Here is a 24,317-nt window from a genome sequence, read left to right as displayed (position 1 = left end):
AAGTTTTTTTCTTTTTTACAGAAGATGCTATGATACCTTCAGTCATTTAAGATTTTTAGCAATGTCTCGATTCCTTACCATTCTGTAGAATGTTAATCGAGAAAAATAATGAGGAAAAAATAATTCAAGGCCATTTCCAGATTATTGTTAAACAATCTTTTCTAATTTCCGTACACTCTCCTGAAGCATAATCAAGCAAGGTACAGATTCATGTGGACAGAATTGTAAGGCAACATCACAATGGGCTGCAGCGCCTGATCACTCTTACGGCATAACTAATGCAGTAGCACGGTTGACAGCTGTTCAATGTAGCTTCTTCCCATTAATTAGGGCAGGATGAGGCATTATTGTTAGTGGCATTAAAATGAGCCTCATGTATTACTCAACACCATCTGTTTGTGTGAAATTCCATGGTAGCAAGGAATTTTGCCAGATTAGTGAGTTTAGAAATGTGTAGGTGCTAGGTGGCAGAGGGAAATGTATATAGATAGATATCAAAATGCTACCAGACCACCTGCCAAGAATTGTGAAAACTTGGGCATCCTTGTGCAGCCTTCTTTACTAGAGTTCATCAACAATATGTAATAGGGGTCAACACTGGGAGGGTACCTTTTCTCCCTTGCCTCCAGGTATGCCAGCAGCACCCCTCTCTCCTGGGAGTCCACTAGGACCAGATGGACCAGCAGTGCCCACAGCACCAACCACACCAGGTTCACCCTTGAGTCAAACACATGTGAAATCAATTTTAGTGGAGAAAGAAGAAAATGAAGAATCAAACTCTTGAAGAATTCTAATTTAAACAGCTAGCTAGACAGGCTTCTTGCCTGCTTTGAAACACAAAGAAGGCTGGGCTATTGAAAGGAGGGAGAATATAGCAGAGAGAGATGCTGTTAATGACATGGTGACTGAAGAGATGAGGGTAGTGGGAGTGCACAGCTGTGATTCCTTTATAACCTGCTTCAGTCCTCTTAAGGATGGCAGGCATGGAGAAGAGGATAGGACAATGGGAAGCAGAGAGTAGAAAATGTTTACCCACAAACATTTTTCAAGGTTAAGTCTCTTAGCCCAGATAGAAAACATGGAAAGAGACCTTGTCAATTGAGGAGATGTTTGTGTTTTAATCTCCTTAAGAGTAGAGACTGTATCTTCCATTTTTATATAAAACCCTACAATTCCACATACTTAAAACCTGTTGACTAGCTTCTGAGATAAATAGATCCCTTTGAAAGTACTACCTCACGAAACCGTGGTTTCTTTATTTCCTCTCTCCCTTTTATGTTTTTATTTTTTTCCCAAGAGCATCCTTCCATACACTAAAATAGCTTTTTGCAACTAATGTTTACATTTTTTCCCCTAGAGTTAAGAATGAAAATAATATGTGTTGTCTTCTTTTTATTGTGGTTAAGGTAATCTCTTTTTCAGGAATGTATATTAAATCTATTTTAAAATCTAAACCACAGATTCTATTTTGGAACACAAGTTTCCAGACAAATTTTTGGGGGTGAATGTATTGCCCAATGAATTTTTATCATCATAAACTCTTATTATTAAAATTCAGACTACTTGTTGAAATTTTACTCTATGGGATGAGATGTTAAGATAAAAAGTTATTTTCTCTGAAAATAATGTCCAATATATACAATGTTTCTAGACTAAAACAAAAGCATGAACAGCGTGAGGAGAAAAGAGTGACAACCCATACTAATTCATTTATGTTTTGGGAACTCTGAATTTTCCCCCACAGTTTGTTGCTATTGTTTGTTTGTTTAGAATAGTTCAGGTCCACTGGAATCGGATTGCTGTTTACTGAGAGGGAAGTCATCACAGAACTGGAAATAAATAAAAATCTGAAAAACAATTATCTTTCTATTGTAAAGGGTCTACTTATTCTAGGCAGACTGGGCCAAACCAGTAATATAGAAAACATAAGATTTTACCTTGTTTCCATCAGGCCCTGGGGGTCCAGAAGGACCTCGGCTTCCAATAGGACCAGTAGGACCGGCAGCACCACTCTCACCTGGGGGACCGCGTTCCCCCTGAAAAAAGTGATTAGAAGAAGTGTTGCACCATTCATCACTTTCAGTGATACTGTTTTACATATGAGAGTTTACATTTGTGTAGCTTCCGAGCCCTGGTTCTGCATTTATTAGCAAATTAACATTTCTTTTGTTCCTAATTTCTCCACTAGTAAAATGAAGAGATTGATGAGATATTCTCTAAAGTGTCACTTAGCTCTAATGTTCCATGACTACAACTCCAGAATTCGTTGCTTCTAGAGTATAATATTCAATTTTTGCAATTCATTCCCCTTCTTTGGGGAGTCTTTTCTGTGATAAATCCATAGGTAAAAACAGATGCCAGTTATGTGTAGTATTCAAAGAAAAGATTGTGTCATTTTAGTTGAATAGCAATGGCAGGTGTAGATAACATTAGATATTCTCCTTTCTATGCCCCCTTTTTATAACCCTGTGTAATAATGATATAACAGTTACAATATTCATATGTATATTTGATATATGTATTTGTGTATATATATATATAGTCTGTCTATCTAAATATCTCCCAATTTACATCTAAATATCACTAGAACATAGCATTCTATAGCCCAAAATATTTATCACATAGGTCCACGTTGTAACTGTTTCAAAGGACCTTGTTATAAGTTGGTTCTTTGAGCTTCCTACATATGTGTTAACTAGTGACATGATGGAATACTTTCAGGGCAAATTAATCATTTCAGTGATGCTAATACCCATAGAGAAACTAAGTATTTTTTTCTTTATATGACTACTCATAAATTCGGCTTTAGGCTTTGAACATCAACACATATGGCCAAAATTAACTTTATATCTTAGTAACATATTATTTTTCCTTAGCTCAAGTTGAGCCACTGTCACAAATGTAGCATAGTTGTCTATATAAATCACTGACTATAATATATATTGATTTATTTGTTTCTTATAACTATGTAATTATAGAATAGGAAATATGAGCAACGAAACAAAAAATTCTACTATCAACTTAGAAATCTAATGCTTTCTACAGATTACATTTGACTATAGAAGAGCATCAGAGACTTGTTGCAGGGTCATCAGTGGCTTTAAGGAGAAAGCACTACTACTTTTAAAAACACATTGCCAGAGTTTATGAAAGTTAATGAAGTAACACTTACTCTTGGACCAGCAGGACCAGGGAGACCAAACTCACCATGGAGACCCTAGACAAAACATGAGAATAAAGCATGAAATCTGTGTGTGATCTCTAAATTCACTTATGATTAAAATATTTGAAAAATTTGGAAAGAGTGAAATAAACCTGGCAGTATCTACATGAGTGCATAAGTACACAGGCTAATAAGAACAACTTTTAGTATGGAAAGATACAGAAAGAGAGAATTTTATTGGTGACAAAAATGTATCCATCCCAGAACTTGGTATCAAAAAATTTGTTTCCCATTATTTAGTTTATTGCTTTTTAAAAAGTGACAAAACAGACGATTTCCTTCAATAATAAGATAAATAATAATGAATATTAGACGTTGCCTATTTTTAGCTGTATAACAGATCGTCTTCTTAGGAGAAATTATCATATTCTGTACATTACCTAGTTAATTGTATACCCAAGTGTATCTCTTTTATTACTGACCAGCTGTCTCCTTAATGTGTCCTACTGTTGACAAAGGAGACCAGGCCACAGAATGTAACTAAATTGGGGCACATTCATCACAATTAGAGAGAAAATGACTCAGAACTCATGCCCTGATTGTGTATAGCAGTGTCATGTCTGAATGCCAAGAAAAACACAAAAGGAATTTTTCAGGATCTAGTTTGATTGAAAATTGTGCATTTACTTTTTCACTATGGGGAAGGAAATAATTTGTATCTTAACGTTATCAAGAACAATACAAAAAGTAAGGCTATTAAATAAAATATTCATTGATAGATTTTACTTTCATAAGGTGATGTTTCATTAAATCTGTAAAACAAAGTAATCAGAACTAATTTGGCTCATTCTCTCCATCAGCACCAAAGTATGTAAAACACTATCATTAACATATGAAATACGAAATTTTCTTTTACATATTATAATTGCATAGCAGTGGGGTATTAAACAGGGGGAAATTCTCAAGTTTAGTAGTTACTACTTACTATTACTTGTTTTACTCACCCTTTCTCCTGGTTTGCCAACTTCACCAGCGGGACCTGAGGGGCCAGGCAGACCCTAAAAATGAAAAGAAATACAAATCTCAATCCCATGGCTATGTTCAGGAGATTTGCTAATAATTGAGTTTGGGGGTGGTGGCTACCAAATATCAACATGAGCACGACTGTATGTTATTAAGCATTACACAAAAGTTCGTTTGAAAAAAATGCACCTTTCTTTGCTTCAGTCCTGAAATCATGTTTATTGTGGTGGAGAAGAGAGGTACGGTATGGTGATTTACAGCTCAACAGGCTGACCAAAGGCAGTATTGTATACGTTTGAGTTGACTTACCTGGAAGCCTGGAGGACCAGCGGGACCCTGTTCACCTTTTCCACCTTGAACACCCTGAAAGTGACAGGAAAGAGAGCATAAATAGCAACGTATGTCACCACTGTTGTCTAGCTGTATAACTTTTGGACTGAAAATGGAGATGGCCAGTTTGAGGACTATATACATTCTAGTGCAGAAGAGCACAAGAGTGGGAGAAATACTCACCTGTGGTCCAGGAGGTCCCTGAGCACCATTGTTTCCATCAGGACCTGGAGCACCCTGAAAATATTTAACAGAAAGGCTGATGGTTAGCTGCAAGCCAGGTAGTTTAAGATGTCTCAAAGCCTCAGGTATTACTTCCTTAAAACAAGTTCGTCATTTTAGCCTGAATTAAACTCATTGTGGGTTCCCACGAAAGCCCAAATACTGCCTACTAACTTTTTAAATTTTTAATTTGTGTGGGTACATAGTAGGTATATATATTTATGGGTTTGCCTACTAACTTTTGATATGACTCAAGCGAAGTATGCGACACAAGGCAATTTATAAAGGCCAGAGAATGCTACTACATATTCATACCCTTTTAATTACAAAATGAATAAAGTAAAAGCCAAGTGCTTCTGTATTTTTGACCTAATGTATATTCTGATTTGTTTTTGCTCACTGTTTTATAAGTTTGGTTTTTAAAAAGGCATTTTATGATAGTAAAAGGACCCCTGGGGATGCCATCTTGAAAAGAAAGTGACAAAATGATATCAGATGGTGTAAAAAAAAAAGTGTGGTTCTTAGAGGAATGCTATGTGAATAGATCTGTACACAAGTTAGCACCTACCCGAGCACCAGCAAGACCAGCATGACCTTTATCACCGTTTTTGCCAGGATCACCCTAGAGTAAAAATGAAAAACAAAACAAAGAACAGCCTTGCACATTTAATGTCAAATTAACCACGATGATTTTGGAATGTTGAATCCTGCTTGTTTTTGTGTTCTTTTGAGATCCCTAGTCTGTGGTTTTTGTTATCTAAGGATGATCCATCACCATGCAGCTCCATGTACAGTAAGATGTCCCTGTGGAAGCATGGGGCTCAGGAGATGGATTTTTAGCAGGGATATAAGGATACACTAGAGGTAAACTTTTAATGTGATAAGTGGCCTGCAGTTTTCCTGTGTTGAAAGGAAACTCCCTGAGACTGGACTGATTCGCAGGAGATAAATACTAGAGTTTGGTAAAATTTGGCTACAGAAAGTGCTGAGGGTAAGAAAGTTGTGGTGATTCTTACAGTGGGGCCTTTGGGTCCAGGGAATCCAATGTTGCCAGGCTCTCCTCTTGCTCCAGCTGGGCCAATTGGGCCAGGCCTGCCGTCGATGCCAGGGAGGCCCTGAAAGCAGAGTTATTTCAAGTTTACTCAGTGTCAACATATTCTCACAACCTCAAGCTTATGATGCTGCCACGGATGAAACAGAATAGTTTTCTGAATGCATAGAGCTTCTTGTATAAGGCGTTAATAAATTATGAATCCATTTTCCTTTTCTAACTAGGATGTCAGTACACACATAGCCAATTCAATCTCGTATGTATGCAATTTCCCTCATTCCCTTCTCTTGCATCCCCTTGTCACCTGCTTCAATTTTCCCTGCCATGTTTTTCTCTCCCCTGCTCTGCTTTCAGTCCTGTATTCATTTGGACTCCATAATTACAATCTATTACTCTGCATTCCCAGATGATGTATGTGTCTGATATTTATTTTCAAAGTGTTCATGTATAAATAAGCCACAAAATAGACTTGATAAGGGTGCAATAAGTGTCCTTGAAAATATAATGGAAAATGAGCAATACTTACGACAGGACCTTCTTTTCCAGCGGGGCCGATATTTCCAGGGGAACCAGGAAGACCCTATAAAATAAATGAGGATGTTTTTATATTGGCACTTTAACTTACATACTCAAGCCTTAGATTAACTGAAGTCTAACAAAGGCACCTTTTCCCCCCACGTTTTGTTTGTTGCCTAGGGTAAATCATTAGGAATATTAGCCACTAGCTGGGAAGTGTGAAAAGAGTTCTGAAATTTTTCTTCTATTTTTTTGTGGCTTTCCTTTTATTGAAATTTAGTGCAACTCATCCTTTTATAGATATCTCAAGAAACTGTTAAGCAACATGCTATATGGGCAAAATGTATCACGTTATTTACCTCATACTAGAAAAACTAATACTTTTAGTAAGCAATTTCCAAAGTGGATTTCTTATTGCTATATTTGGTGTCCCTATTACTTGTTTATGGTACAATTACAGTTGATATTCACCCATAAGAGGTAATGGAGGCAAAAAAATTACTCTATTGCTATGGATTAGTGTGTCTATGGACCTAGAGGTTATTTCTCCATAGCTAGTGTGATGCTGAATACATTACAGCACTTTGTGATTGCTAGGAAAAAGACTTCACTTATGAATCTAATAAACGAAAAATGTATAGTCCTAATATATTTCATGAACACCTTATATAAAACTCACAAATTAAGATAAAAGATTCATGCTGATAGGAGGACCAATCTAATTTGGATATATTAAAATAGATCTATTCTTCCAAAAACCTCATAGCCATTGTATCAAGTAATAAATAGAAAATTTATGAGCTAATTAAATGCATGAAAATATCTACTGAGCTTTGATAAAGTCAAAAATGCAACTGTCAGCAAGACTACTAACAAATTTACTTTTGATGTTTTTATTGTTATCTTCAATATTAACCAACCCTTTAAAGAAGGAAGTAATGCCAGGTGTGATTTGCTCAGAATCAGTTTGAAACTTACTCTGGGTCCCATGAGACCAGGCTCCCCAGGGCGACCAGCATCTCCATTAGGTCCTCGGACTCCAGCAGGGCCACTTGCACCACGACTACCAGCAGGGCCCTATTCAAAAAAAAAAAAAAAAAAAAGAGATAGAGGAGGAGGATGCTAAAGCTAATGACACACCCACCACCAGAAGCATCAAGCTCCTTTCTAGGAAGTAAGTGATAGACAGCTTACCATGACGCCAGCTCTGCCATCAGCTCCAGGAAGACCACGAGAACCAGGACTACCCTGCAAGAAAGTACATGAAATAGAGGGAATTAAAGAAATCTCTTGGCTTTGATAAGGTAGAGTTTGTTAAAAATAGCATGATCTCCTTACAGGGGAGATACAGACACAAACCAAGCCAAAACACTTCACCCAACCCCTAGAGGAATTCATAGATGAGCATCCTGCAAAAGTAGGTCAACATTGTTTCCAGGCCAATTTTATAACATATTAAATTGAGAGTCACTGATTTAATAAGGCAGATGGAAAGCAGATGCTTTTTTTGCCTAAGAAAACACAGTCAGTAATTTTGACCAATTCCCAATGAAGGGGTGTCATAATCTGCCTCTGGTGTGTTAGGGTGTTGGGAGCATTTGAAACCTACTCTCAGCCCAGGAGGTCCTGGAGGGCCGGCAGATCCAGCTTCCCCATTAGGGCCTCTCTTTCCTTCTTCACCACTGGGACCAGGAGGACCTTGGGGCCCAGCAGAGCCCTGTTTAATGAAAAGAACAAAAGAAGAGGGAGTAAAAAATTAATTTTAATACTACGTCCAGCTGGAGAAACTGGAATGAGAAAAACAATTAACTTTATAAAAGTGTGATGATAGAGCTACTTACGGGCTCACCCTTGTTACCGCTCTCTCCTTTGGAGCCAGCTGGACCAGGCTCACCCTAGGGTTCAATACAGAACAGTGGTCAAAGGACAAACATTTGTTGAAACTCTCTTGCAGACAAATCTCTTAGAATATTTGTGGGTCAAGGTAAAGAGAAGCTCAAGTTCTCTAGGAAATGTACCCTGTTCATATTTAAATTGAGTACAGGGGAATGGTATTATTGGTCGAAGGGACAAAACTGATATTGTAGAACTTTGCCTCATTTACCTTGAGGTAATGATTTAAGATAACAGGAACGGCATGTCTGTGTGCATATAGCAGACGGGAGTGTACATATATATATAAGAAATATAAACTAAAAATGCTAAGGAAGAGAAAAATAGGAATAATAAAACTACAAGTGGAAGTCTAGATAGTGATGAAATGATGGCAGAGGTGGTATTTCAGGATGATGAGAACCACAGTCATGACCACTTACAACAAGTCCCCTGGCACCAGTAGCACCGGCAGCACCAACAGGGCCAGGAATACCGCGGGGTCCAGGGAGGCCGGGAGCCCCAGCAACGCCGGGAAGGCCCTATGAAGGAAAATGCAGTGTGGTCCATTAGGGAGGTGATGGGCTGTAGAGGCAGCACACATTAAATGCCTTTAAAATCATAGCAGCACATTTTAGCTACACAGGTATACTCACAGCAGCACCCTTGGCACCAGTAAGGCCGTTTGCTCCAGGATTACCCTATGAGGAAAAGGAAAGGAGAAGGATATCAGTTAATTGGAATATTTCGGTTCTTCTTTGACCCCATCTTCATTCTTCTTCTTCCCCCTACCCCACCTTCGTTTTCTTTTACTCAATAAAGTTTAAAGACAATGGCTACTTACAGGAGGTCCAACGGGGCCGGAGAGGCCTGGAAGACCCACTTCACCACGGGGACCGGCGGGACCAGCAGGACCAGCGTTACCAACAGCTCCAATTTCACCCTAAAAGAGGAAATTAAACCAAGGAATTAACCAGCAAATAACGAAACAGCATATCTGTTTTTAAGATGCCAAGTTTTATGAAATGTCTTCATAAAACTTCAAAATTGCAATTATTTTTCTTATCCGTTTTATTACAATATTTGAGTTTGGTTTCCTATTTTCCTTGCTTGATTCTGCCATCTTGGCCACTGTTACTACCTTCCCTCTCCTTCTGTCTCTCTGTGGTTGACTCTGGTTCTCAGTCAGTCCTAACTAACTAGTCCTAGAGACAATTTCTGTGTTGTCATCTATATCGATGGGCACAGTGCACAGTGCAGAGAAATGATCTATTTCAAATGTAGAGTGAGAAAACTGGTCATTCTATGTCCATTTTGAAGGGAAGGAATAATTAAGGTAACTGATTCGTAATTATCTCTTTATCTGCAAACACAGTTCCAATCTTTTACATCACAGTAAAAAGTTTATCAAAGTAGTGACAATGGTCACCAGTGTTTTTACCTTGGGGCCAGGGGCACCTGGGAAGCCTGGAGGGCCAGCAGACCCAATGGGACCCTGAAATCAAAGCAGAAGGTGGTAAGAAATTTCCTCCAAGTAAATTAAGAAAACAATAACAATGACAGAAGATTGAAGTTGCTTACAGTGGCATGACACTATTTATATTAGTAAAGAAAAAAACTGACAGCCAGTCTGTTGTCGTTAGGATCTCATCAAAGGCAAGACATTCATGGTATCCAGGGTGGGGATATTTTGCTTTATACATCAATCAAAAGTTCAGGTACTTATAAATGGCTTACACTACTTATAAATGGAGCCTTCAAAAGACCTCACAGAACATTTGGTCAAGTGTCTGAAATGATGCTATTTCATAAGAGATTAATGAAGAAGACAGCGCCCACCCCACATTCTCAACTCCTTTCAAACTCCCCAGTGTCAAAACTTACAGCAGGACCCACGGGACCCACACTTCCATCACTGCCACGGGCACCCTAAGAAGAAAATAAAGGGAAGATCAGGTGGAAACTTAAATGACAGCCATTAGGAGATTTTTTAAAAGGAGGAAACTGAACAAAAATGGAAGCACTTACAGCTGGGCCAGGGGCACCAACACGTCCTCTCTCACCAGGAAGCCCACGGGCTCCCTAGAAGCAGAAATATTTTCAATAAAATCCAGAATGCTAATTTAAAAAAAAGTCACAGGCATCATTTGCTTTGTTCAGTTTCCAACCTGTACAAGAATACACTAAAAATAAATAAGTTGCCTTCTAATTCCAACTAAACAGCAGTGGATTTCAATTAAGTATCAGAAGGCTATTAGAAAAACATCAAAGAATACAATGCTGAAGGATACAGTGATTAGCAAAAACATTAAAGAAGTTCCATCTCATAAAGAGTGTACACATTTAAATTTACAATGAAGTAGTCAATACTTACTGTTTGACCTGGAGTTCCATTTTCACCAGGGGCACCAGGTTCACCCTACATGGAGAAGGATTGAGTTTTTGTTCATTAAATATAACAATTATTTTTCCTGATAGTGCAATTTTACTCTATTTTTTTTACTTTGAACCACTCATATACTTCATAACATTTCTTACACATATAGATTGTTTTTCAATTATGCCAGACACACAGATTTTAAAATGTGCTAACATGAGTTTTTATTCAGATAGTACCACATATCCAGGTTCTAAGGAGATGTGGTTATTTGAGTGTACCTCCTCCCCAATTTCTCCCTTAGATTCAGGATATCAATTATATACTAGAAACAATATCATAAAAAGAGATGGCAAAGGATAAATTTGCTTTCAATGTAACCATATTTATCCTTTTTAAAGTTATTTTGAACACTCAGTGTTATCACTTTCATAAAATGTGCATGAAAAATTGAAGCTTCATGGTATTTTTTAGAGCCATCATATTTATTTCCAATCTATATTCTTATCCTGAGTAAAAACCAGGGTAGTAGTAGTAGTAGTAGTGGGATTTAATACTATGGCACATGTAAAAGAACTTTTTTTAAAGATAATCTGATTTAGATATGGGGAAATATGGTTTAAGAGACCTCATAAGGACCCTTAATTTCCAGGATTCTATGTGAAGTCTATTCTTTGGGAATAAGCATTGAAGTGGCAAGGGGGGATCATTTCTAGCCTATGACTTTCTAACCTCTAGATGTGTGACTTTGGGCAAGTCAATTGCTCTCACGAAGCCTCAGTTTCCCACCTCTGCAAAATGAGGGGGTCTCCAAAGCTCCTTGCAGCTCTAACATTTTATGATACAGTGATTAGTAGTCTGAGCTGTTATATCGGGCTCTTGGGAGAATGAGTTTGACCTTATCCATTTGTGTGGCAGCTGGAAAGTTAGAATAGATTCTCCATATTCATGTTCATTTCTGGTCCCACTAGTATTCGTTACTCATTAATTTGTAATTACGTTGGTATTCACTTTAATATCACATTATCTCCTTAATAGGAAAGAGAACATTTTATAGTTGAAAACGCTGTCAGAGAAGAGCCTAGCCAAGAGATAACACACTTCTGAGACTTTAATTACCTAATTAAAATTTTTTTGAGTGTGCACAGATAAATCACAGGAAAGAGGTTGAAAAGTGTATAGCGACACGAATGTACCTATCTAATTAGTGTGTGGCAAAGGAGAATTTACAGTTTAAAATAATACAGAGTGTCGTAATCTCTGATTATATGTTTATTTACTTTTATTTTGGCTGCAGAGATACACTGAAATTATAGAGGGAGGAAAGGAAATGGAAGAAGAAACTATTAATATTATTTTTATCTCAATTGTTTAATAGATATTGAATTTTAATAAATATTAATAATTGACCTTTTTTCACAGACTCTCATAGTCCCCATCCTTGAGGGATTTGAAGTACAGAAAAGAAAAAAAATAAAAATACTTTTTGTAATATGGGTAGTCTTCAGTATAATATACTTTTTTGGAGGTCATGGGGAATTTCAATCAAGTGCTTAAAAACAGTGCTTCTAATTTAATATTTACCTTCACACCAGGAGCACCGGGCTGTCCCTTCAATCCATCCAGACCATTGTGTCCCTGAAAGGAAAGCCTTATTATAAAATGCTGTTCCATGATAATGTTTGGTCAAATAAAAATTGTATTGTATATCTTTGCCATTAATCTCTCTTGGGTAAGTCTTGTCTGCTGCAGTAGAAAGAAGTCCAGTGTTCCAGGTCCCAGCAAACTCAGTCTATTGCCCTAGATAAGTCACTTAACTTTCTTGCCATTGAGAGAGAAGGATGGAGGACTAGGTGTTCTCTCACATCTTTTCCATCCTTAATAATTTTATGATTTTCAGATGGTTGTAAATACTCAATAAGTAATACATGTTCTATATAATTTTCTCTGTAGTGAGCCTGTTTTTTGGTAGCTATGAACAGACTGAAAAAATTGCACACCACTTTACTTTCAAGAAATCTGACTCTTTAACTCTTTCTTCCCTTTGGCAAACTCCAGGGATTTGAAAGTGAGTATATGTCACCCAAGATTTTAAACATACTTGAGTTTTTCCCAAAAATTAATAGGCATTTTCTCTCTTCTGAGTAAAGAATGTGCTCACCCTAATGCCTTTGAAGCCAGGAAGTCCAGGAGTTCCAGGGAAACCACGAGCACCCTTAGAAAGAAATACAGAAGATGGTGAATAATGTTTTACCATAAATAAAAAGACAGTGACTTCTTCCCTCCAAAGTATTTATTCTCATCAAAGTTCAAGCTTTGAACCAAAGTCTAGTATACCTCTAAGCACAGAGCGACAAATTAACTTGCTCTAATGTGAGTAACTAATAATACGGTATTTGTAGAAAACACAATTTAGTTGCTTATGGTATGCTTGCTGTCATTTATATTCCATTATTTGCATGAATAAAATGTATATGCATTTTTTTTACTAGGCTTTTTTCTTTATTAGATGCCTTCAATTCATGTTATGAGTTTGGGTGACATCTATGTTGTCATTTAGATTGATGCTAGTTTTAGCAACTATCTTATAGGCCTATGCTGTTTGTGCTATCTACCAATGTAAAAAGTCTCACCTGTGGTCCAACAACTCCTCTCTCACCAGGTCGTCCGGGTTTTCCAGGGTGACCCTAAACATGAAAACATTGTAGAGTCAACTTCTTCTTGGTAAACTATCAGACAAAATGGGGGAATCTTGGTTTTTACAAAAGGGGAGAAAGTTATCACATAAAAATATGGATCCAGATATATATTTAATCTTTCCCTTAATACAAGCAGGTTAGTTAATATTTCATTAAAATAATATTTCCCATACATTAAGAGTTGTGTCAGGCATATTCAGCTTTTGGCAGAATACTTAATTTGAATCTAGAAAATCTTGTTGAGGCAAGAGTATTTAAATAGCATTTTGAAAGTGCTTAAGAGTAAATACTTACATCTTCACCAGCCTTGCCAGGAGGGCCAGCTGGACCACGAGCACCTGCAGGACCCTAAGAAAATGGGAGACCCATCATTTGACTAAGGTTATATTCATAAACTTCCTGGAAAAAAACTTATCACAAAGGTGGAAAAATGTACTCACAGTTTGACCAGGTTCACCAGGCTCACCAGCAGGTCCTTGGAAACCTTGAGGGCCCTAAAAGAAAAAAAGAATGTCATACTCCAAGCCTTTATTTCTTAATTCTCTGTCTTTTTACATAAGAGGCATTACAAGCTTTCAGTACTTACTGGGGCTCCAGCTGCACCAGGTGGGCCTCTAGGTCCCATTAAGCCCTGTAAAGAAAGCAGATATATCAACAGTTAGCACTGATAAGTTGTCACGGTGTTGGCTGGGGTCAGATATGACCAACTTAGCAGTGCCATTGTTGTGGTTTGATTCCATAGTTTTTATTCCTCCCAAGGAAGAATTTAAGGACTCAAACTTCCTGCACTAGTTCTCTCCCTTTGCTTTTCCTTTTCTCCCAATCCATATCAACAGAAATCAATGAGAATTAGACGGGGCAGATAGGTTCCTTAAAGTTGTGCACAATTGGGCATATTGAGATTGCTCTGATGCAATGAAGTGAATCAGTCTTTGCAGAAGTGCAGAATATACAATTGTCTTCTATACAGCAGATGAAGCATTTCCATTTGGATTTCTTTGATCATATATCATCTTCCTATGTCATATTTAGCTAAGAAATTGCTATTTTTATTGCCACCAAGGACATAAATTGAAAAGAATCAAAAGTCCTTCTTAATGATTAGAGAGAAGTTTGTTATAACCTTATCGCTCCTCTAAGGGTTATTGGTGACTGATGAAAATGTCAAACAAAAGTGGATGTAATGAGGGGTGAAGGAAAAATAAAACATTATTGAAACAGCCTTCTGGAAGAGTCTATTATATGATATTATTGTTGAAAATATGGCCCAAATGATGGAAGACTGTTTTCCCCTTTGTTGTTTCCGTAGCACAAAAGTAGGGTAAAACAGGCTGTTAATAGTTTGTAAGCTAAATACACTTTCTTGACTCCTCTTTGCAGTAATCAATGCCTGTGTAAGCTCATCCGTAGGGTCTGTTCCTCATAATGCTGAAAATATTTCATGTACCAGTCTCAAGTAATTTGTTCATGACATCAGCTGTGGGGACTCTGCAGTCAAACCTACCTTACTGTATTAATGCCTATAGTGAAATAACATGGATTTTATCTAAAATGTACATCATTTTAATTATAAGAATTATTCATTTGGTTTTAGAAATTGCTCTGACATTAAAAGAAACTGTCACTTTTCCATCACAATAGCTTTTTAGGCATACATTAAAAAATAATTTTCTTTGACATCATGAATTTCTAATTATATTTATTTTTTCATGTATTTGCATCAATTTCATTTACATAAAATGTAGTGTATTTCATGGAGGCTGTGATTACTCATTAATTCAGAGAAGAACCCTGTGGGGTTTTATAGTTATTGATTTTCCAACATGGAAATTATTTTAATACTTTATTGCTGCCTATCTTCCCTATTTGTGAAACAGATATCTGTTGATTACATATGTCTGTGCATGTGTGTGGATGTGCAAGTTTAATTATATTTCACTGATATTTCAAAGTAAAATACTCTGCTTTATGCCCCCAAGACAGATGTTCTGAAAAGAGGGGAATCTGAAATCCATATTAATTTTCCCAGCTTAGTGGGCTTTTTAAAAAATGACATTTAGTAGCTCTTTACTTTCCACCCCCTTGCTTCTTCTTGAGATGTAGGTACTGCTTTAAAACTGACTAATGTCCAGCATTAGCTGAAACGGCTAATTTCAAATATCCAATATAAACAAAGCCAAAAGAAACACTCTACTTTTTCATTTCAGATATGAATATTTTAAACTACCAGAAAAAATTAGGGAATTAGAAGTCGTCAATTAAAGGTACATTATTTCTCAAGTGAGAGTTTCAATTTACAGAAAATATTATCTCACCCTTAGAGTATATTAGCTTACTGTGGGCCATTAGCTCCAGCAGAACATCTTCTTTTGAAGATAGAGCACTAAGTGCACTGCCCAGGTAAAATTTACATTTTAAAGACCATGTTGACTTTGGGCAGATAAATACCTTTGTTTTGAAACAATTAATTAAAATCACTAAATTGCGTGTGTGTGTATACATTAAATTCTGTAGTGCTTAATCAACCTAACACTTTGACTTCTGGCAATTTTCCCCTCTATTTCATATATGCTAGTATACATTTTGCATGCTCGTATTAGCATTTTTCCCTTCAAACTTCTCTCTAATGCTTGTTAGAAGTTTCATTTGTTAATAGTCATCATCATCATCATCATATAGGGAATATTTCTAAGCGGTGCTCCACTGATAGGGTATGGTGCTGAATATTTGTACTGAGTGACATAAATGCTAGATTTTTACTCATACTCTATTCTATATAGATTTACAATCAATAGACTAAAAAAGGATTTTTTTTGGTCAAAATTCAGAAAAAGAAACATTTCCTATATTGTTAACTCCTTGAGGAAGGATCAGAATCTGTCATATTCCTTGTAATTTCCCCAGTTCCTAATACAGTTTAGGGCCCATTGAAGGCACCTGATTAATATCTGTTGACTAAATGCGTGGTTTATTCAAGGACTAGGTACATAAACCATGATGTAAGCAAATATTAGACATCTTGCCTGGCATCTAGTTCTAGTTATGTCATTAGTTACCTGGATGACTTTGAGAAAAGGGCTTAAACTCTCCCATTTTAAAATGAGTTAGCTGGACTAGAACTTGTTGATCCTTTCCAACAAGTTCAGAGAACTTAATAAATAGTTCTATGCCTCTAAGTGTTGCTTAAAATTCTAAGCAACGTTAAAGAATATTAAAAAATTAATCAGAGTGATTACTGTGTTAAATTAAATTGATTTGCCCAAGTTATGGTTACTATGTCCAAAGATTATTTCTTGGACATAAGCATATGATCTATCTTAATGAGGATCATATAATCAAAAAGATCATATAATCATAAAAGATCAATTAATCTTTCTTTTGTAAAGAAAAGTGAACTCCTTAACTTCTGTTTTCATAAATTTGAAAACAAAAAGAGTTGTTTTTATATAATCTAAGTATTGAGTGTTAACTTAGGTAGCTAAATAAATGGCGTGGTAAAATGTGACATAAAATGAATGATTTATTTAGCAATTTTTTTGGCTAAGATAAACAGATAAGCATACCATTGGTCCAGGGCCAAGTCCAACTCCTTTTCCATCATACTGAGCAGCAAAGTTCTAGAGAAGTAAAAAAAAAAAATTATATATATATATAAAATATTTTTAGTTACTAGTCATGTAGTTCATTTTCTCATTCTACTTGTAAATATTTTTCTGTTGTTATTTAAATGAGGGCAATGTTTTTGATATAATTATTAGTTTAAAATTCTATATTGAACTAAATTCCTAAAAAGTTATGAGAGCTGTACGTCAAAAACTTGGCTGACACCTCTTTGAAATGGAGAACTTCCCTACTTTACTTTTTGAGCCCTTCTTCTGCCTTAACTCGGTGTCTCCACTCCCACCTTTTACCTCTACTCTGAGGAAGGGAAGCTTTCTAAACTTTTAATGTTACTAAGGGCTCCTGACAAATTAGAGCTCAAGAGGACATCTTCACATTTTCACCTGTTGCCCTTCCCCACCGGAGCTACACAAAATGACTAAGAGATCTTTTTCTTGCTGGAGTTTCAGGAAGGGCATAAAGAGTTTTCAAGTTTAGAGGAAAATTAAATTAAAATGCCCCTTGGAAGATAAAACTTCTAAAAACTAGTTCACAGTAATAACTTTACTGTTAAAGATCTCTCTTATAGTGGTAGCTCTATTAAAGAAGCTGCTTTTTAATGCAATTCATAGATAAGCAATCATAATAAGATCTTTGGGGGAGAAAGGTCTTATTTTACTGACATACAGTTGGGTATTAGAATCAGGCTTCTGATTCATAGTGCTAACCAATTAAGCAAATATGTTTTCCTTCCTGCAGTGAGGCCATTTGGCACTCATACCATTGTTAAAGACATGAAGCTAAAAGAAGATATTAATGAAAAAGGGAAATGTAGTTTTCTCAAATTAGTTTCAAGCAAATTAAACCAAAAACCGCTTTGAATGTTGGTTCAGCAGACTTCAAGTCAAGGAGAATAAAAAGCATAGGATGTTTGTAAAATTGCTTAAGATCAGGGATTTCACTTACACAGTTCAATCTAATCAAAATCCTTAATAATGCAACACCTCTTATTTGTGCCTTACTAATAAAAGATATTAAATCTCCAAATTAAATAATGGTAATGATGGCCACAGCTAACTTCAGTGCACACAAAGACCAGTCCTGTAATTGACAAGGGCTCACAAAGAGAATGGGTAAAGCAGAATCTTGAGTGAAAAAACCAAATAAATGAAATAAAATATACTAATTTTCAAATGGAAGAATTATCCCTTAACTGCTAAAAATAAATTCCACAATAAACCTTCTTTCAACTGAAGTTAGCTAAAAGTTAGCAATACGTAAGACACCTTACCCCACCGAGACCAGGGGGGCCAGGAGGACCAGGTGGACCAGGAGGGCCTGTGGGACCATCTTCACCATCTCTGCCTGGGGGGCCTGGTGGACCCTGTTATGTAAAAAGTGAGTAAGGTCAGGTTAGACAGGCCCTGTAGAAACCTAAGAATTATATGTGGTAAGATCAGTTGTTCAGACCTTTCTATGTGCAAGTAGGGTGGAAATTTAATATACTATATTTGTCATTGATTGAAATTCACTTATGAGTCTATTTTAGAAAGAGGGTTAATAACTCTTAAGATATCACAGGGTAGTTTTCCTAAAGAACTATCTCAGCCATTGAATATTAATTCATACTGAAGCTCCAGTATTCAAATATAAAAATTATAGCCAAAATGTATGGTTCCACGTGCTTCATATGTTTAACAGTGCACAAGAACTTACATCGTATTTTTATTGCCGATCTCTGACTGTGACAAACTGATTCAATTGTTTTGGTATGTTACATGTGAATGAATTAACTGATGTGACAGTTAATAAGGTCACTTTATCATAGGAGAGAAAATCCTGCAGATTTACTATCATTAACTACTTGTATTGTTAAAATAATTAACTGATTTAATTCTATTTCTAACAAATTGAGTGGAATACATGTAAGTCTCCTCTTCCTAATAGATATAAGATATAGGTATTCATATATTGGCAAAAGTGTTATACAATGCAAAACCACATAGTTATAAATGTCAAGTAAGCATAGCAGGGAGATTTAAGAATGCCACAAATAAAATGTAAGCCTGACTTGTACATGCATGAATTTGAGCAGAGAAACATGTTACTGACTACTAATTCACTATTATTTCCAAGCTACCTAAGGGATCTTAGTTCAAAAGCAAATGAAATGTGTTAAAAAGAGGACTGTGGTGGTAGGTAGATATATTTTCATTATGCATGTGTTGGATGGGTCAATTACAAATAAAGAAAGTAGACCATGCAAAGAATATGACTGTAACAGTTTTTCTTTTTTAACGGTAATTTTGACCCAAAACAAATATTGATCATATATAATAATGCTCATTCGCTTCTTCTGCAGTGCATTACCTGTTTAAAGGGGTGTACAATTATCTGGATACATAATATTCTTATAAATTGCCAGTTCCTGTAGTTTCTAATATATAGTTATTCAAATACGGGGCGAAGCCCTTTATAGTTCAAAAATTACACACCCTTTCTCCACGTGGTCCTCTATCTCCGGCTGGGCCCTACAGGAAAGATACAAACAGGACAATAATAAATGCCTAAGAAGTAATTTCCAGTGAACAAACAAATCATTCTTGATAATAATTAGTTGGTAAGACTGATGTAACTACAATGTTATTAGATAGCACATAAAAAATTGACACAATGCAATAGATAAAAGTATATATTTTAATTGTAATTATACGTAATTTTTTTTCAGCTGGGGGATTGGAAGCTGCTACAGTCTTCAGCTATTAGGTCAATACTATGCATAGCATTTTGAATAAGATGATAACTGTAGATTAAATGATCATTTTGTTACATTTTTAACAGCACATTTATATAGTCAAAGCCCTTTAAAATAAACTTTTTTTACTACCTATAATTAACATAATATGCCTTCCATCTCCAGAATAAAAACAAGTCTTTTTTTTTCCTTTTGTATGTAAATCACCAGTTTGTATCACATAAATGTAATTACAGATGATTCTGGAAGATAATTAAACTTTGTTATCTTAAACATCAAAGCTACTTTATTTTATGCTTTAGCTAATGCATATTCATATGAACAAAATTTTGATAAAGTATTTTCCTTCTATAGTCTACTATAAATTTAGTTAAATTATGTTATCCCTGATAATTTTAGATATTTATGGAGAAGTAGTGTACTCTTACCTTTCTTACAGTTTCCTAGAAAAGAATAAATCAAAGATTATTATGAAGAAAATTGTATATATATATTTAAAAACAGCTTCCATTTTGGTGTAGTATACAAATATACCTTCACAATTCATTACATTATGCATTTACTATTATCTCAGTTTAATATTTCAAACTACAATTTAAAATTTTACCAACATGTCAAATAAAAATATGTACCTACAGAACAAAAAATACATAGCAATACGTACCTGTACTTATGCCTCAAATTCAATTCATGAGCTAAGAATGTGTTAACAATAAGTGCTTTTGCAAATAATTCCAAAGGAGTGAAAAGATTCTCTAGCTCAGTGAAATCTTCTGCTTCATAGAAGCTGATCCTAAAACTCAAACTTCTATTGGATTATTTACTCTATATTTCTTATGAGTATTTTATAAACCTAGTCTTATTCAGTAGCCCCGCCTATTTTGGAAAATTGGGTGGGTACTTTCTAAGGCAGCCAGAAAGGTTTTGACTATCATAATTCTTCACAATTTTATTGGGAATCTAGGATGGTCAATATTAATGTAACTTCTTCCCTTCCAAGAGAAGACATCACTGTAGCCAAGGGAATCAAAGTATTTTTAAAAATTCTAAAAAAAGTCTTACTCACCTCTTGTAAAGCTGTAGAAAAAAAAAAGAAAAAGTAGGAAACAATTATTAGTATCACTTCATGGATCAATAGCAATAATTAACAAATAGAGAAACAAGTTTATAGAATTGAATTACCTAATTAAGGACCAATTATATATTTTTTAAGAATATTTTAATGACCTAGAAATTATGCAGGTCAAAAGTATGGCAGGGATCAGCAGGGTGATTTGTTTGCAATATTAATATGTAAATGTATTTTGAATTAAATTGTTAATTATTTACTATTTTATAACTGTTGTGAAATATTAATGTGTCTGAAGGATATTTTGAATGCTTAGCAATTAAGCTGGTAAAGTGCACAGATGAATCGCTGAATGTAAGACTAGTAGATTGATGAGGAAATAATTTATGATTTAGATCATTTTTAATACCTAAATATCGAAAAAAGGTAAAATTTAGGAAAGTATGTTACCTTAAAATTCTATATTGAATTTGTTTTTTATGAAACATTGAAGCTGACTTACTTTTTTTATAAAACATTGAAGTTACCTAGTACTTCACTGAGTTTGTACCATTCTTAATATCCTTTTTCAAAAGGTCTAATTTGCACATTATTAACTATGAAAATGGATTAATTGAGACATCTGAATTTTGCTTTAAATTAGTTCACTTAAATTAGGTAAGATCATTTTACCAATATGTATCATTTTTGTCTCGGAGAAAGAGTTTTGTATAAATGGAAAAACCGGATTAAAGATCTTGAAAAATAATAGAAAAAATAAACAAAAGTACTATCCCCCCTTTTGCCATAATTGTTATAAGTCCTTAAAGAGTGAATTCTTCTCCTACGGTACAAAAATTATAGGTTAATACAGGATACAAGTGTGGCCAAGCTTGCAATAGGATGAATCACCCCAAAAATTGCTTTAATTAGGTGGCCAAGAAGTGCGTTATTTGAAGTGAGAACATCTGTTGCAACAGTCACAATTTAGGAGGGTGGACCACATCCAGCACTGACATTTAAGGGCAATTTACAAGAATTACTGTTAAATTACAAGAATGATATGTTTACTTCATTGTGTCCATCAGTAGGAAGAATAATTATGCCTGACTTGATTAACGGAAGTCCTTATGATTTTGGAAATTTGCCTTTTAATTACTCAGACATGGACCATTTTGAAGAATGTGTGTTTGATAACATTTATTCCAGACTGTGGTTGGCTGTTGATCAGAAGGTAAGTTGCCTTTGTACCTTCAAATTTCCCTAAGTCTGCCTTCATTTTATTCTCTAGGAGCCGACTCTTTCCTCCCACTCTCAAGATCTCATTAAAAATATGAACTCAGTAATGTGAATTTGTTCACGGCAATTACTCCTTAGTATCCACAGTATGTATACTAAAAGTGAATGAAGGGGGAACAGACACACACACACACACACACACACACACACACACACACAAACACACAAATGCATTAGAAATTATGCAGTGGTAGACACCGTGCTGTGTGGGTGGAACAACTTTTTGGAGTACTGGGTGTGGTCAGACAATACCATCCCCCATCTAGTCAATATCTTTGTCTAGCACTTTGGCAGCCATTTTCAAGATGAAAACGGACTGATCTTCTTCATTCTCTGTTGACATGAAAGTCTGGCCATGGAACCTAGAGCTGGAAAGTGGCCTTGGGGTCCCTTTAATCTCTGTCTCGCATTTTAGAAAAGGCCGTTTGACTTGCCCAAAGTCACGCAGCAAATTGGTGTCAGACTCATGGGAAAAACCCCGGTCTCTTGAGTCTCATCTCAATGTTGATATTTCTCAACTTGCTGCGTTCATAATGTTTGCTTATCACTGGGAACATGTCAAAGGGGTAATTCTCAGGCTCAAACAAAATTTAGAGCAGATTTGAGTTAAAAAATGTTACCATTTCCATGACTAGAAAGTGAATTGAGACACTTATATTACTTTTCAGAATGTACCCACTCCAAGTAGCATCCATTCTTCTTTCCAGGGTTCACTGACTAGCCACTGGGAAAGGCTCCAACCAGAAATGCTGATCATTAATCTGTATAAATCCGTAGAAGCTTTAATTGGGATTCCATTTGCTTAAGGCCCTGTCCCCTGTACTTTCATTTTCCTTCCTCCAGAGGGCGCCTTATAACCATCATCATATCAGCATCGTCATCCTCCTCCTCCGGACAAGCCTTACAATGCCCAGAAGATAAAAGCTCTTAGGAGGTGAGTTTTACATTACTCAGTTGAAGGGTTTTCTAACGCAGGCCTCAAGTTTTACAAGGTGGACATCAGTGCGGTTATGGGGCCTGTGGGGTGCAGGCCCTTGACTTCCTCCACCACATTGGTCGTTAATATCTCATCCTTAGGGAAAAAGACCTTCCGCTCCCTTTGGGGGTTACTAAGCTGAGGAGCCAGACCAAGTTAACCGTCTCACTCTGAACTTAGAGGAAAAGTTCCCTAACTTTTGGCAAAGCTTTTATGTTTTCATTTTTTAAAGTAATTTCCATGTTTCTTATCAATTCCGGCGTTTTCCCACATGCCTGAGAGTCTGCCCTCCAAGTGTACCTGGAATTCAGGTTACGGGTTTTCCTTTTCAGGGCAGGGTGCCCTCCCATCTAACCTCTCTACCCAGTCTCCCCCAAACAAGCTGAAGGCACTTACATTGGCATGTTGCTAGGCATAAGGTTACTGCAAGCAGCAACAAAGTCCGCGTATCCACAAAGCTGAGCATGTCTAGCACTTAGACATGCAGACTCCTTGTGTCGCAGAGCCCCTGGGTCACCGGCGGAGGTATCACCTAGCGGGCGCGGGCATGCAGTCGCGGCCAGTACCTCCAACTTAGCCGAAACCTCCTGCTGCCGTGGTGCTAAAATAATAAAGCCCGGATCTGCCCTATTTATACGGCAAAAGTTTCCCTGGCCCTAGGGTGCCTCCAAAAGGGCCTCCACCAATGGGAGGGCTGGGGCTGGGGGCCCGGGCAGCCACAGCTGGGAGGAGCCTGCGGGGGCGCAGAGGAGGGAGCGAATGGGGGAAGGGACGTGGCCACGGGGCTGGCTTCTTAAATTGGTTCCATTCTTTTTGAGGACGTGGACACTTTTGAGGCTTTCAAGGGGAAACTCTGACTCGTTGTCTGCATACCTCCGCCCTCCGCATGCTCCCGCTCTCCCCCGCCCTTTCCAAGTTTGGAAACACTATGGGACACGTCGGAGTGCTCTGCAGCCCCGACATGGGCAGAATTTGCAGATCTCCGGCGATCAAAGCAGGAGCTGTCCAGTCCCGCCTCACCTGTGCCCTGTAGGCCACTTGTAGGGTGGAGGGCTCCAGCGGGAGCGGAGGGGGCAGAGAAGGAGGGAGGGAAGACTCGACAGCGTGGCGCAGCCGGAGCCCGCCTCCCTGCCCCTCCACCCCTGCACCCCGCCCCCAGCCCCGTCCCGCTTTTCTCTAGCTTTGGGGCTCGTGTGCGCCCACTGTTTCAGCAGTGATGCACTCTGTTTGTCTTATGACTTCGGGAAAGGGGGGGTCCTGTCTGTGGAGGGCTGGGTTGCAGTCGGAGGGCGCCTTTTGTTGGCAGGTGGGCTGGGGAGCAGGGTCGAGGCTGCTTGGCACCCGGCTACAGGGAGGATAGGCTTTGCGAACTCTAGACTAGACCGA

The 24,317-nt window shown here is 37.0% G+C and overlaps 1 protein-coding gene across 1 annotated transcript in view; it reads right to left on the bottom strand.

The window, feature by feature from the left end:
* The window catches only part of COL1A2 (collagen type I alpha 2 chain), a 36,156-nt gene extending 12,262 nt beyond the window's left edge, over positions 1-23,894 (bottom strand). Inside the window, exons 1-31 of the mRNA XM_063606253.1 lie at positions 23,805-23,894; positions 20,037-20,051; positions 19,349-19,384; positions 18,145-18,237; positions 16,817-16,870; positions 13,840-13,884; positions 13,694-13,747; positions 13,548-13,601; positions 13,188-13,241; positions 12,716-12,769; positions 12,139-12,192; positions 10,552-10,596; positions 10,206-10,259; positions 10,062-10,106; positions 9,619-9,672; positions 9,022-9,120; positions 8,834-8,878; positions 8,621-8,719; positions 8,147-8,200; positions 7,915-8,022; positions 7,500-7,553; positions 7,284-7,382; positions 6,316-6,369; positions 5,755-5,853; positions 5,307-5,360; positions 4,700-4,753; positions 4,496-4,549; positions 4,168-4,221; positions 3,173-3,217; positions 1,938-2,036; positions 610-717 (exon numbers count right to left, since the gene is read on the bottom strand). Of these exons, the coding sequence (XP_063462323.1) occupies positions 610-717; positions 1,938-2,036; positions 3,173-3,217; positions 4,168-4,221; positions 4,496-4,549; positions 4,700-4,753; positions 5,307-5,360; positions 5,755-5,853; positions 6,316-6,369; positions 7,284-7,382; positions 7,500-7,553; positions 7,915-8,022; positions 8,147-8,200; positions 8,621-8,719; positions 8,834-8,878; positions 9,022-9,120; positions 9,619-9,672; positions 10,062-10,106; positions 10,206-10,259; positions 10,552-10,596; positions 12,139-12,192; positions 12,716-12,769; positions 13,188-13,241; positions 13,548-13,601; positions 13,694-13,747; positions 13,840-13,884; positions 16,817-16,870; positions 18,145-18,237; positions 19,349-19,384; positions 20,037-20,051; positions 23,805-23,894 (1,980 nt within the window). The remainder of the gene's footprint in view (positions 1-609; positions 718-1,937; positions 2,037-3,172; positions 3,218-4,167; positions 4,222-4,495; positions 4,550-4,699; positions 4,754-5,306; positions 5,361-5,754; positions 5,854-6,315; positions 6,370-7,283; positions 7,383-7,499; positions 7,554-7,914; positions 8,023-8,146; positions 8,201-8,620; positions 8,720-8,833; positions 8,879-9,021; positions 9,121-9,618; positions 9,673-10,061; positions 10,107-10,205; positions 10,260-10,551; positions 10,597-12,138; positions 12,193-12,715; positions 12,770-13,187; positions 13,242-13,547; positions 13,602-13,693; positions 13,748-13,839; positions 13,885-16,816; positions 16,871-18,144; positions 18,238-19,348; positions 19,385-20,036; positions 20,052-23,804) is intronic.
* Between the last annotated feature and the right edge of the window lie 423 nt (positions 23,895-24,317).

This window comes from Pan paniscus, chromosome 6 (genome assembly GCF_029289425.2).
Source record: "Pan paniscus chromosome 6, NHGRI_mPanPan1-v2.0_pri, whole genome shotgun sequence".
Classification (NCBI taxonomy): Eukaryota; Metazoa; Chordata; class Mammalia; order Primates; family Hominidae; genus Pan; species Pan paniscus.
This window is presented reverse-complemented; position numbering and strand designations above follow the sequence as displayed.